The following is a 14,808-nucleotide window of genomic DNA, read 5'->3' as shown; positions in this document are numbered from 1 at the left end:
CATCTGAATTTCTTTATTGGAGAACTGTCTCTTCATACCCTCTGCCCATTTGTTAATCAGGTTATTTGCTTTTTGAGTGTTGGTCATGGTGTATGATCCTCTTGATCTATTTTTTAATTCGAGTTGCCAATATTGTGTTGAGTATTTTGCATCTATGTTCATCAGGGATATTGATCTGTAATTTTCTTTTTTGGTGGGGTCTTTGCCTGGTTTTGATATTAGAGTGATGCTGACTTCATAGAATGAGTTTGGAAGTATTCCTTCCTCTTCTATTTTTTTGGAAATTTTAAGGAGAATGGGTTATTATGTGTTTTCTATATGTCTGATTAAATTCAGTGGTGAATCCATCTGGCTGGGGGGTTTTGTTCTTGGGTAGTTTTTTGATTACCAATTCAGTTTTGTTGCTGATAATTGGTCTGTTTAGATTTTATGTTTCTTCCTTGGTCAGTCTTGGAAGGTTGTATTTTTCTAGGAAGTTGTCCATTTCTTCTAGGTTTCCAGCTGGTTAGCATATAGATTCTCATAGTATTCTCTAATAATTCTTTCTATTTCTGCAGGGTCTGTCATGATTTTTCCTCTCCCATTTCTGATTCTGTTTATATGTGTATACTCTCTTTTTTTCTTGATAAGTCTGGCTAGGGGTTTGTCTATTTTGTTTATTTTCTTGAAGAACCAGCTCTTGCTTTCATTGATTCTTTCTATTGTTTTATTATTCTCAATTTTATTTATTTATGCTCTAAGCTTTATTATGTCCCTCCTTGTACTGACTTTGGGTCTCATTTGTTCCTCTTTTGTCAATTTCATTAATTGTGAGTTTAGACTGCTCATATTGGATTGTTCTTCTTTCCTGAGGTAGGCCTGTATTGCAATATACTTTCTTCTTAGCATGGCCTTGGCTGCATCCCACAGATTTTGCAGTGTTTAATTATTATTGCCACTTGTCTCTGTATATTGCTTGATCTTTGTTTTAATTTGGTCATTGATCCATTGGTTTTTTAGGAACATGTTGTGAAGCTACCATGTGTTTGTGGAACTTTTCATTTTATTTGCATAATTTATTTCTAGTTTCATACTTTTGTGGTCTGAGAAACTGGTTGGTACAATTTCAATGTTTTTTAATTCACTCAGTGAGGCTTTTTTTGTGGCCTAGTATATGATCTATTCTTGAAAATGTTCCATGTGCACTTGAGAAGAATGTGTATTCTGCTGCTTTTGAGTGTAGAGTTTTGTAGATGTCTGTTAGGTCCATCTGTTCAATTGTGTTATTCAGTGCCTCTGTCTCCTTACTTATCTCCTGTCTGGTTGATCTGTCCTTCAGAGTGAGTGGAGTGTTGAAGTTTCCTAGAATGAATGCATTGCATTCTATTTCCCCTTTTAATTCAGTTAGTATTTGTTTCACATATGTGGGTGCTCCTGTGTTAGGAGCATAGAAATTTATAATGGTTATATCTTCTTGTTGGATTGACCCCTTTGTCATTATGTAATGTCCTTCTTTGCCTCTTGTGACTTTCTTTGTTTTGAAGTCTGTTTTGTCTGATACAAGTACTGCAACTCCTGCTTTTTTCTCTCTATTAGTTGCATGAAATATCTTTTCCCATCACTTCACTTTTAGTCTATGTATGTCTTTGGGTTTAAAGTGGGTCTCTTGTAGGCAGCATATAGATGGGTCTTGTTTTTTTATCCATTTAGTGACTCCATGTCTTTTGATTGGTGCATTCAGTCCATTTACATTTAGGGTGATTATCAATAGGTATTTACTTATTGCCATTGCAGGCTTTAGATTCTTGGTTACCAAGGTTCAAGGTTAACTTCCTTACTATCTAAGAGTCTAACTTAACTCACTTAATATGCTATTTCAAACACAATCTAAAGGTTCTTTTCTTTTCCTCCTCCTTTTTCTTCCCGCTCCATTCTTTATATATTAGGTATCATATTCTGTACTCTTTGTCTATCCCTTGATTGATTTTGGGAATAGTTAATTTCATTTTGCATTTGCTTAGTAATTAGCTGTTCTACTTTCTTTACTGTGGTTTCATTACCTCTGGTGACAGCTGTTAAACCTTAGGAACACTTCCATCTATAGCATTCCCTCCAAAATAGACTGTAGAGATGGTTTGTGGGAGGTAAATTCTCTCAGCTTTGGGTTATCTGGAAATTGTTTAATCTCCCCTTCAAATTTAAGTGATAATTTTGCTAGATAAAGTAATCTCGGTTCCAGACCCTTCTGCTTCATTGTATTAAATACATCATGCCACTCCCTTCTGGCCTGTAAGGTTTCTGCTGAGAAGTCTGATGTTAGCCTGTTGGGCTTTCCTTTTTATGTGATATTATTTCTCTCTCTGGCTGCTTTTAGTAGTCTTTCCTTATCCTTGATCTTTGCCATTTTAATTACTATATATCTTGGTGTTGTCTTCCTTGGGTCCCTTTTTTTGGGAGATCTGTACATCTCCATGGCCTGAGAGTCTATTTCCTTCCCCAGATTGGGAAAGTTTTCAGCAATTACCTCCTCAAAGACACTTTCTATCCCTTTTTCTCTCTCTTCTTCTTCTGGTACCCCTATAATGCGAATATTGTTCCATTTTGATTGGATTCTCTCAATATTCTTTCATTCTTAGAGATTCTTTTTTCTCTCGGTGCTTCAGCTTCTTTGTATTCCTCTTCTCTAGTTTCTATTTCATTTATCATCTCCTCCACTGTATCCAATCTGCTTTTAACACCCTCCATTGTGCTCTTCAACAATTGGATCTCTGACCAGAATTCATTCCTGAGTTCTTAAATATCTTTCCATACCTCCATTAGCATTTGAATGTTTTTTATTTTGAACTCCCTTTCAGGAAGGGTCATGAGGTCCATATCATCTTTCTCAGGAGTTGTATTAATAATTTTACTTTCAGCCAGGTTTCTTTGGCATTTCATATTTGTATGTGTCACCCTCTAGTGCCCAGAAGCTCTACTCTCTGGAGCTGCTCAGTCCCTGAAGCAATGTTGGGTGTCACAGGGGAGTGGTATTGGGGCCTGGGGGGAGGAAAGAGATGTTTCCTATTTCCCAGCCTCTATGCCTGTCTCCACTGACTAAACCAGTGGGCCGAGCACACAGGTAGAAGCCTCTGTGCTTTGCGTTTGTAGTTGCTGTAGACAGATATTCCCTCTGGCTTGTCTAATGCCAGGGTAGGGTTTGCCAGGTTGTGAACCAGGTGGGGCTGACCGGAAGAAAGGCTCAGTAGGCTGCCTATGACAGAGGGGGTCCTTGGAGCTGTGTAGCCAGCCAGGGAACTGGAGCACCTGGAAATCATGAAAGCTCCCAGCTTGTTGGGTAGAGTGCACTCAAACAATTTTGTCTACCTGTCCTTTCTCCTGAGCAGTAAGCTCTGTGCTATCCCTGCCCCTTTAGCAGCCCTCTTTCTAAGGGCTTCCTTGTTAGGAAGTTTCTCAGACTGCCCGCCTTTTTTTTGTCCCAGAGCAGCTGGATATGGACCCCTGCTTTCCACAAGTGGCTGGAATCGCATTCTCTCTAGGGATTCTGCCTGTCTTAGCTTTCCAATCCCCTAGTTATGAGAGTATCATGAAAGCACCTTGAAATGTAGGTTTGTGCTCCCAGAGCAGATCTCCGGAGTTAGGTATTCAGCAGTCCCAGCCCTCCACTCCCTCCCTGCTCCATTTCTCTTCCTCCAGTCAGTAAGCTGGGGTAGGGAAGGGCTTGGGTCCCACCGGGCCACAGCTTTGGTACATTACCCTGCTCCGTGAGGTCTGCTCTTTTCTCCAGGTGCATGCAGTCTGATGCAATCCTCTTTCCTGTTGCTCTTTCAGGAACAGTTGTATTAATTATATTTTCATAGTATTTGTGGTTTTAGGAGGAAGCCTCTGTCTCTCCTCTCATGCTGCCATCTTTAATCCAATCGAGAAGAAGGTTTTCAGTGTATGCAAAAGATTCAGCACCAGTAACCAGACTGCCTACATTTGAATCCTGGTTGTCATTTACTAGCTGAGTGCGATTGGACAAGCTATATAAGTTCTCTATGCCTCAGCTTCCTCGTCTATGAAATGAAGAAAGCAATAGTAATATTTGACAAGATAGTTTGTATTAAGTGCTCTACAGGTGATAGTTTTTATAAGGAATCAAGAAATGAATAGCAATGAAACTAAACCCATTTTGGATTTGTTTCATATATATATATGTGAAATATATATATATAAATATTTATACCCATATAATGTGTTGCATGTGCATACAAACACACACATCTTAAAAAAGGAATCATTAATGAAGAAATTCAAGATATTATATTGCCTTAGAAAGCTATACTCTCATCCTCTTGGAATCAGACTTTTAAGTCCAACGTGTCATTTGGACCACAGAGATAACTAGATGAAGAAAGTACAGCAACTGTGGAAGAATTCATGTCTTACTGAGAAACTACAGCAGAATCCCGGATTACAGAGAAAAGTAATCCTGTCTGTGAGGACAGCCCTGTCAGTGCCCATAAATGCATTGAATTGCAGTGAGGGAAAACCAGCGTTATCTCTAGTAGAACCCCAGCTTAAATTTGCCTCTTTCCACTTCTACTGTGTGTGGTGAAATATTTCCATTGTCAAAATGTACATTTATTTGGCTGTCATATTTTGAAACTATAGTATAATATTCACTCATATTTCCTTGGAAATTTGTGGAATATAAAACAGATGAGAATAACCAGTTAACATTTAAGAAATATTATGAATAATCAATTTCTTTTTGTAAGTATAATTCCCTAATTCAGAAGGGAATTACAGGTACATATAATGGCTGTTTTCTCTCAAATCTTCCACTTCATTCCTTTCTGCAGCTAAAATCAGAAAAGAAAGTGGATGGTATTGTTGTGCTCTAATATTGGTACCTGCAAAGACAGAAAACAAATTACTTTTCAAAACTCTACCATAGATTCAGGTCATGGATTAGTAACATTAGACAGACCTCACTCAGTTTGATTCCTGCTGTACCTAGTATTCAGTGTGGGGCTTAAAATTTCAACTTATGCTTCAGTGCCCTCTTATGTGAAGTGGCCATATTAGTCACACATCCTCATAGGTACTTAGGTACTTGACATAGTATTTGGCACATGCCAAGTACTTAAAATTCTAGTTATCATCATTTTATTGTAAATTTATATAAGCTACTTATACTAAACTAGTAATTGTTTAAATTGCACTAAACCTTTGATTTTTTTAGTGTTTAAGAAAACCCAGCTATTCCATAGTTTGTATTTAACACGTGTATTTTTATCTTCTTGAGTCACAACAGACCTGTTGTTGAAACCTAGACTTTACTATTAGTTCATCAACATCTTTGAACAAAAGGATTTCATATTCAGTTGTTTATTTAAAGCTAAGGTATCAGCAGCCTATATAGCTGAATGAGAATCCTAGAAATGGCATCTCAGCAAATGTGCTGACAAAAAAGCTCCTACCTAGTAAGGGTGTTCTCAGGTAGCAATTTGTTTCCATAGCACCTAGGGAGAGAAAGAAGAATTTTCCGTTAGTTCCCTGAAGTCAAATAACATTCGATAGTTTAAAATTCCAGGTTTGAGTAAGGATGATGGTATTTTCCAAAACACATTAAAAGTTGGTTTTAGAATTTTTGTTGTTCAGTTAGCTGAAAGTCATTCTTAGGCTGTAATTTGAATTCATATTAACATGTAAAAGTTTGATATTTGTTTGACTTTCAAGACTAATTACGCAAATCTATAAAATCTAACATGTCTTTTTTGCTTAATTCAGAAAGGAAAGTAACAAAATATAAAGAAAATATCTCCTTGGTAAAGATGAACTTAGGAGGAGGAATCCAAAAATACTTTAGGATGTGAAGTCAACTATGATTGTAAGTGGGAAGGAAGAGAATTTTGTCATTACTTACTTGTTTTAGAAATGTACTTTTTAAAACTTCTAAGTACTTGGCACTGTGACAAATACATTGGGAACAGAGTCATGTAAAACAGTCTCTGCCTTTAAGAAGTTTCAAGAAGCAAGAAAGGGAGGCTGGGGTATCGGTAGTTATGCCACGCAGTGTGAAAAATGTTTCATTAGCAAATAGATACAGGGGGCTGTCTGTCTGTGATGGAAAGGAAAACATGGGACCAAAAAAAAGTGAGGCAGGAGACAAAAAGGTTACTCAGAAAAAGCAAAACCAATTTTAATAAAGAAAATGTCCTTCCAAAATCAAGCACATTTAATACTTTGTATAATACATCAAAGATTGTCTTGTTCTTTAAAATATCTTTTCTCCAAATGATTCTGAGGCTCAATCATGATTACAGGATACATGAAATTAAGTATATTAGCATGACATAAGTGCTCCATACACTATATAATGCATTATTTATAAGACTCCACAAGGCATACTGTTTATACAAGTTTACTTGGGCTAAATGAAGTGTTCCCAGTTTTCAGGTATTTATCCCCACTCCTCAGGGTAAACATTCTTTTAAGATTGTACCTTGGTGTCCTTCTTTGAGAGATGGACATTGAAGGTTGAAAATGAGTTACTATATAGGCACCGATGGAAAATACACAATGTGTTTTTATACACTGTAAGCTGGAAATGCCCTTTGAATTACATGTACTTATGCTAGAAAGCTTGGCAAACACTGAACAGTCTGTGAAGAATGGAAAACCTCTGGACCACCCATTCAAATGAATATAATTCAACTATTTGCAGCAATACTAATTTACTTATTAAACTACTCTGAAATCTTTTGGTTGTCAGGTAGTTTTGAAGTTAGGGAACAGAATTCCCACTTAATACTTGTGGATGGCCCAATTCCCCATGATACTCACAGCTGAGAAGTATTTTTTAAATGCATTTGTATCTTGTGATAACCAATTAGGAACAAATTAAATCCTGTCTTAAAATTTTAAAAAATATGCAAAATACCCCTGAAAGACTTCACACTCTAGGTATGCAGGACACAGACACCCTCAGCTCCACATTCTGAGAGCAGCTTTCACCTGCTGTCGCCTCTGTAACAGACAGAAACAATGCCTGTCATCACATCAGGACTGCCCAGTCTACTGATGATCTAGTCTAATCACAATGGCCCAACCCGGGTCAGGTGCAGTGCTTCTAAAGTCAGTTAACAGCAATACTTGAAAGAAATTTCATTCCAATAAATGCCATATAAAAGCCTTTATAGCATATGCATAAGTTTACAAAAAAGCACTTCAAGGATGTCTGGTCAAAACTACGGCCAGAAGATTCCAAAGCCCATATATTTTGTTTCAAATGTAATTATGGAAGCTACAACAAAAGCAGTAAAAAGCAAGACAAGAAACTCTTGGTCTTTCTTAAATGACTTCAACCCCCTTCCTTGGGAGGACAGGTCACGAAAGCATATTGTGCTTGTTTATGACAGATGTTGTCTGGGACCACATGCGACAGCAGTGTCAGATTTTTTCATTATCATCGATTTTTTTAAATGCCACTGGGCTTGCTTGCTTCAAAGAAGTCTTAGAAACATCTGTGTGCATGGTAGACATGGCTATTGTCTCATAGTCATCATCCCGAGATCGGAAATCACAAAAGTTGAAGAAGAACTGCAAATCTCTCTGAAAGTTTTTGTTCAGGAATCCATAAAATATGGGGTTGACACAGGTGGATATCATTGCTGTTAGGTGGCAGAGCAGGAATAACAGATTATGATTGCACGTAGCAATGATCTGATGATTCCAATCAAACACAGTGTTAAAGATGGTAAGGGGCAGCCAGCAGACTGCAAACGCCGCCACGATGGACAGCAGCATGACGTTGATTCTTTTGGTTTCACTGGACCTGTACTTATTATCTCTCATCTTGTCCATCATGTTGTTTCTCCTTTTTAAGCGTATATATATCTATAGAGAAAAAAAAACAACAGTGAGTTCAAATAGAACCATACATTTAAGAAGGACTTCAGTGGAAAGCAGGTAAAAATGGAAATGGTAAGGGTGAAAGGTTTTCTTACCTTGAAGTAGCAGATGAATATAAAACAGAGTGGGCCAAAATACTGCAGTACCAAGAGGAGAGTGGTGTAAGACAACCGATGAGAGTCTGATGGAAATTTGTCAAAGCACACGTATTTGTCCTTGAATGCGTCAAGTGTTACATTTTGGAATGGCTCATCAGTCAATACCTGATAGATCAGGAAGGGCAGAGAAGAAACCACAGCAAGGACCCAAATGACAGCAATGCCCACGTAAGCATGTCTGTTGCTGGGTCTCCACCCTCTTGGGTTGATGATCAGCTGATGTCGTTCCACAGCAATGAGAACCAGAGAGAAGATGGACACGGTGACTGAAACACATTGCACGAAAGGATTCAACTTGCACATCGCCTCACCAAAAACCCAGTGGTCCATCAGCGTGTAGACAAACGTGAAGGGGAGACACATGATGGCAACGAGCAAGTCCGAGAAGGAAAGGTTCACGATCAGGATGTTGGTGACGTTTCTCATCTCCTTTTGTTTCAGGATGATTACAATCAAGGCCAGGTTCCCAGAGACCCCAAGAATTATCACGGCCCCATAAGCAAGAGCTAATGTAAATATCATGGCCAAGGGCAGATGACAATCATCATTTTCAAAAGCAAAAAACTGAGAGTTCTCTGAAAAATTACAGAAGATAGAATGATTTTCAACCTGGGAAAACAATGTTGAATTCATTTTGATTGGTTTGGTTGTTTTAGATTACTTTAGACAAATAGACAATATATTTTTTTCAAAACAGGTCAAACATTCATCTTATTCTCCATATTGGAATCCATTTATCAAAATTATTCTGAATTCTTCATTCTCTTCAACTGAACAATCTGTAATGAGAAAATGACCAATTGCATTACTAATTTTATTGAAGGCATCAAAATGAATTCTGACTCATTCCAGTGCTTACAATGAAGACACCAATATAGACAACAAAATGTAATCTGTATAAACATCTTTTTAAAACAGCAGAAAGTGTAAACATTTTGAAAACAATCTCATAATAGTTTTAATTGGACTTGTTAACACATTGAATTTCAGCAAGAAGTAGTGGTTTGAAATTAGTAAGGCATGTGTAAATCTCATACCCAAAGTCTTATATAAGCTACTATAAGCACATTTATAAATACTGTACACTGTCATGTATAACAAAAAACTTAACGCACAGATTAAAATATAAGAAAAAGATATGAAACAAAGAAAAATTTACCTAATTCTCTCTTTTACTACAGAAATGAAAGAATCCGTTAAGTTGTAATAATAGCTCCACCATACACTGAGCTGCTGCTTAAGACAGACATTATTTAGTACAAGTATATTCCAAAGGACATGATCAATGTAGTGAAACATCGAAAAACTTAGTCATATGAGGGACAGAAAACGCTTAACCCAGGAAGACTTAACAGATGCTTAATTGAGAAAAGACTTAATAGGAATGGTATAGGTGTCTTCTCATATTTGAATGGTGTCATATGGCATGGGGAACTGAGCTTAGAATATATGTCTAACTCCACAAGTTAGAAGGAGGACCAAGTGAAATGTATTACAGCATATGTTAAATCAAATTTCACATCATTATGAGGAACAAAAGTTTAATCAAATGGAATGAACTGCCTGCAAAACTAGCAAATGCTGCATACACAAACGTTTGTTAGGAGATTCAACTGGGTAACTCTGAAGTCCTTTCTAACTTTAAGATTGTATGATTGTATTAATATGTTGGACACTTTCAAAAGATTTCTAAAGTTTTATTCATGTAAATATCCTCCCTCCCCACTAAATCATATACAAATAAAATGTAGGGATCTGAATTTTAGTTGTAATTTTGATCTTTCACAGCATTTTGTGACATACTCTTTCCTTACCAAGACAAATCACAGACACTAGTCTTGTAGAGATTAAAAATGTTTTTTAAAAAAATCTTATTTTCCCTAGATTATTCATATAGATGGGTTTTCTTATGTTAATTATCAGGCGATTGTGCCTGTTTCAAGAAGGGGAGTTGCATTTATTTCTTTTTATATGGGAACAATAAGGAAAATCATGTAGACTTACTTTCATTGAAAGGGAGATAAGAAACTTAATGAACAAAAAATGCATTTGCCTCCTAAGTGGTGCCTCTAAGGAACCTTTCCTTGAGTGCTTTTGCTTTCTAGCATATGGAGTGTTCTTTATTATAAAACCACAACTTGGCTTTGTGAAACTGAAGAAGAATAAAAGTAAAGGTTGCTAACACTTAGTGTGAATTGAAGTATTAAGACTAGGAATGGGAGTGGAATGATTTCAAGTGTAAATACTATTAGAAATGTGGCTCTCCACACCTCTGTGCGACAATCTGTAATGACCTCTACTCTTACCCAGTTAGTCACACTTTTTTCTCAAGAATACCAAAGGCAGGGAGGATAATCTGTGTCTCTCAATATCTGAGAACAAACACTGAAGAAGCAAGGAACAGGCTAACATTTCTTTGGAAAATTTTCAATTAAGAATTCAAGAAAATTTTGCATCATACTTCATATTCAGGTTGCTATCAAGATATTTAACATTCTGTATCAGTTAATTGTGAGTTTTTCTTTATTAATGAGAGTAAAACAAGCATGATAGGAAAGTGTGTCCTCTTTTATCTTCCGACTTCTCAGGGCTCCCTGTCACCATGAACCACCAGGTAAGTACTCAGTATAGGACACGAGGTCTGGACTACTGAGTACATTCCTCAGTCTGGATAACTTGAAGACCTCTACATTATGCTACCCTTTGCCTTTGTATTCCTTGTTCTAGTGACCCCATTGTGAATACTCTGTTCAGGCCACCAGTCTCTTTACAGCAAGGCCCCCTTCGCTTTCAAGCTTCTGCATCTTTGCCTCTGCCATGCCTCTTGCTTAATGTTCTGTCTCATCGTCAGTCCAAATTCTACCCATCTTTCAAAGCACCCATTTAGTCCCATGAATCCTTAGCTGGCCCCTTTTATTATAATATAACCTCCTTAATGTACGTACTGGTATACCTCATAGTACTTTGCAAATACTGGGTTTAGAATAAAAATGTGTTGACTGAAATAGTAGATGCATGGTTAGAACAGTATATTCTTGTGTGAGTTAATCTTAACATCGATTGCTGAACTCTATCATAGCACTTTTACAGGCAAAATAGGCACTAGTTACAACAGTCGTGTAATTAGATCATGTATATAGGGAAAAATGTTCTACTTTGTGTTAAAAAAAAGGAACTTTTTAGAAGAAAATTCATTCATCCAATAAGTATTTATTGGACATTTATTTTGTGTCAGGCATGGCTGTAGTGGAGACAGCAGTGACTTTCCCATAGCATTTCTAGTTTTGAGGGCAGAGAAAGATAAGAAAAACTAAACTGGTAAACAAGTGCTATGGAGAAACTTTAAGCAAGGAGGGGGAACTGGGATTTTTGGGCGCTGCAGTTTATCCCTGGGTGGTAGGGAAGACCCTGCCTGCCTGAGAAGATGGCATGTGATCAAAGACCTGACAGTGGAGAATGAAGAAGCCATGTAGATCTCTCAGGGATGGCATCTCATGTGGAAAGAACGAACATAAAATCCTTAAGGCTGGAGTGTATCTGGGGTGTAAATACAAGAAGAAGTGTAATAAATCAGGGAGAGATTAGTAGAAAATTCACTGGTAAAGGTGAGCAGAGGAGGAGCAGGCTGTGCAGGCAGTCTGCAGGACAGTCACTGACGTCTCTGGGAAGGATGGGAAGTCACTGGAGAGTCTTGGTCAAGGTGTGAAGTTATATGGCTTGTTGTAAAATTATTACTCTAGCGGCTGTTTTCAGCAGACTTAGGAAAAGAAGCAAGAGATTCATTAAGAGGCTAGTCCAACAAGCCAGATGCGAGAGAACAGAGATGCAGACAGAGGTGTCAACCATGAAAAGGAAAAAAACAGACATTTTACATTACTGACTTACTTTGACAAAAATTCACTACACATGGGAATTAATGCAAACATTCATTATATTATTAAAATGTATGGGCTACAAAGACAGCTTTCTTGCAGATGAGTTTGAATTTAGTTAAATACACTAAAATTCTACTCTTGATACCTTTGAATTTACATTTGATTGACATGCCCTGTGAGGAACAGTCTTCCTCCTAAGGAGAAGTTAACTTAGCTATACAGAAAATGCAAACTTTATGTTTAGAAAGCGATTGCAAGCCTCCTTTGCTTAAGTGTATGTTTGGTAGTCATTCGCGTTTGGTAAAACAGTTCTGTATTGGATAAAATGTGTATTTTGGGCTTACTTCATTATAATGTCAATAAAAACAATTGTCAGGAAATAACACTAAGAAAAAAATAATTTACATAAATTCTCTTCACAAAAGAAAATAATTTGATATTTACTATTCCAACGTATATTTCTAAAATAAGGTGTGCAACAAAGATATGGCAAAAATCAAAGTTTGTTAAAGCTCAACAGAGCTGCCATGTGCATTTAGAGACAAAACAGAGACACTACGTACATCAGCAGTTGGCAAAACGTCTCGCTCCCAAAGGGCAGTTTCCTTCTCCTTTCCAAGTAGAATGCTGGCCTTTCACTGCTAGCTGTTCTTAGTGGTGCTGCTACCTGAAAATATAGCTTTCTGGTCATAACCTGCTGAAAATACAGATGAATTTTTGGATGTTCACCTCACTTGTTTTATAAAAGAAATGCCAGCCTTGTTACATACAGACTCCCAAAATTACTGTTCATTTATCTACATGACTTACATAATTGTCTGTTCCTTTTTCTCTGGGAAGGGCTTGTTCAACAGACAGCTTTAAAACAGTAAGCACAGAATAATAAAGCAGTAGTCACCCACCGAAAAGCACTCAGGCTTTAGTCATGGGCGGGTAACTGAGCCAGATACCTTCTGCTGGCTCTTCCTTCACCGGGGAAGCAGCTCAGAGTGGGGGAACTGTCAGCTGCTGTTTCTTTGTTTCTGCCCAGGCAGAGACAGGCAAGCTCTGCACTTTCCCCTGCCTCTGTGCCACCTAGCAAGTTACACGTTCCTACCGGATCCAGGTAAGCACGCAAATCTGAGCTCTGGGGAAAAAAGGAAAGATAAAACTGTCAAGACACACTCTGCCCCTTTCCCCTCCCCTAGTTTTTTCCTGCGTTACAGGACTTACTAAAGGACCAAACTGAATGTGTTAAATCAAAATTCCTGTCGGCAGGCTTAGGCACCACTCTCTTTCTGATACTGTATACTAGGCGAAATGCCCCAAATTTCCCTCATTCCTGATTCACCCCCTCTACCCCCCCCACCCCCCACACACGTTTGCCACCATCTATCACGGAACGTCTCTACCCGTGATGATGAGAGACTGACAAACAGAAAATACTCAAAACCCAAGCAGACCCCAAACTCCAACAGCTCTCTGTGGCCCGAAATCCTTAAAGCACTCGCCTCTGCGGTCCACACCACCTCGGCCCCCGCGCCGTCTGCTAACCCAGCCGGGCCCCACCAGCATTGCTCCAACGGGGGCTGAAGAGCTCGGATCAAACTCGGAATGCGGAGCGCAGGGCTGGCGGTCCATCTGGCGTGGCGGCGCACGGCGAGGGCGCGGGGGCCACTCCGGCCGCGCCCCTGCGCTCCCCGCGGGCTCCCGCTTCCCCAGGCATCCCCGCCGCCCGGCCCGCCGCGAAAGCTCCCGCGCAGCGCCCGGCGGGGGCTCCAGCCGCTCCCGAGAGGTGCCGACCGCGAGCGCGGCGGGGACGGGCCGCCTGCGCCCCGGGAGCAGCGCGCGCGGGTGCCGCGGACTCCGGGCTGCGGCGTGCGCCCCGCGCCACGGGCAGGAGGGCGTCCGAGCCGTCCGGGTGCTGGGCCCACGCCCACCCCGGCCCTCGCGTGCTGCCTCTCCGCCCACCCTTCGCCCCAGCGATGAGGGGTCTCTCCAAAGTCCCTGAAAAGAAGTGAACTTGAAACTTACCCTCTGTGGGGTCCGCCTTGCTCGCCCTGTCAAAGCGGGAAGGGTGGTCGTGGAACGGGCAGGGAGGGAAAAAGATGCGCCGGCATTTCGCCGCTGCAGTCCTGAAGATCGGTGAAGACAGGGAGACGCCCCTTAAAGCCGAACTCCACCTCGTCCCGGGTCACGTGACGGCGCCCCGAGGCCGCCCCCCGCCCCCCACGGACCCCTCGCCCTGGCTGTTTCCCGCGGAGTGCGCTGCCGGGAATTCCGCAGAGAAAAGCAGTTACACACGTCTGCACTGTTAGACGCGCGCGCGCCGCGGAGCGGTCGCGTTCATCCCCGCCCGGCCCTGACTCCGGAGGGCAGGGCAGTTGCACCGCGGTTCGAAAGCCCGGCCTCGGTTCGCTTTTGTTCGCAGCCCAGTGCCATCTCGTGGCCGCGCTCACACCAGCTGGGGGATTAGGGACGCGAAAAGGGAGCGTGGAATTCACCGCAGCAGTGCCACTAGTTATTTTTCTTGCTTTCTTTTTGTGGCGTTCAAATATTTCTCACACCAGTGCCGAGAAGTTTTTCCTCTCATTTTAAAAGTGAACAAAGAGCAGACTTTAAAAAAGTAAAAGTAGCGAGTTCCGGGTGAGATACGCCTTGTCTGACTTGTTCCCAGCGCATAGCTGCTTTTCTCAGGGGAGCACAATGAACGGAATTTCCCTGGTGGTCAAAAAGAGTCAATGCTATTTCCTCCGTGCTTAAACTGCTCCTGCACTGAACATTGTGAAGAATGGAATGGAAAGTCCCCAGTACATTAATAGTGGCAAAACCACCTTGGTACCAGTGATTCAGGCTCATTACGGACACACGATCTTCGATGTTGTATGTAGTTCAATTCTACTTTGAAAAGTCAAAGT

The 14,808-nt window shown here is 40.2% G+C and overlaps 1 protein-coding gene across 10 annotated transcripts; it reads right to left on the bottom strand.

Annotated features, from left to right (window-relative positions):
- Positions 1-6,141: 6,141 nt before the first annotated feature.
- On the bottom strand, positions 6,142-14,756 carry NPY1R (neuropeptide Y receptor Y1). 10 transcript variants are annotated; one of them, XM_073232521.1, is made up of 6 exons: positions 13,402-13,587; positions 12,862-13,037; positions 12,722-12,769; positions 12,475-12,578; positions 7,974-8,815; positions 6,142-7,863 (listed from the first exon to the last, which is right to left on the bottom strand). In XM_073232521.1, the coding sequence occupies exons 5-6, from the start codon at positions 8,667-8,669 to the stop codon at positions 7,417-7,419; spliced, it is 1,143 nt and encodes a 380-aa protein (XP_073088622.1). In that variant the 5' UTR covers positions 8,670-8,815; positions 12,475-12,578; positions 12,722-12,769; positions 12,862-13,037; positions 13,402-13,587; the 3' UTR covers positions 6,142-7,416. The 10 variants fall into 10 exon arrangements, with proteins under 10 accessions (XP_073088622.1, XP_073088620.1, XP_073088625.1 ...); XM_073232519.1 differs by lacking the exon at positions 13,402-13,587 and adding exons at positions 13,925-14,025; positions 14,128-14,756 and having other exon boundaries at positions 12,475-13,037; XM_073232524.1 differs by lacking the exon at positions 13,402-13,587 and adding exons at positions 13,925-14,025; positions 14,128-14,756 and having other exon boundaries at positions 12,475-13,003.
- Between the last annotated feature and the right edge of the window lie 52 nt (positions 14,757-14,808).

Source organism: Manis javanica, chromosome 3 (assembly GCF_040802235.1).
Source record: "Manis javanica isolate MJ-LG chromosome 3, MJ_LKY, whole genome shotgun sequence".
Lineage (NCBI taxonomy): Eukaryota > Metazoa > Chordata > Mammalia > Pholidota > Manidae > Manis > Manis javanica.
The sequence above is the reverse complement of the archived record's forward strand: the minus strand, read 5'-3'. Positions and strand labels throughout refer to the sequence as shown.

Bases quoted from the DNA above. Each gene is read 5' to 3' on its own strand.
- NPY1R (XM_073232519.1), bottom strand. From the start codon at position 8,669: ATGAATTCAACATTGTTTTCCCAGGTTGAAAATCATTCTATCTTCTGT. The intron at 7,864-7,973 runs GTAAGAAAACCT...TTTTCTCTATAG, and splicing joins TATTCATCTGCTACTTCAAG to ATATATATACGCTTAAAAAG.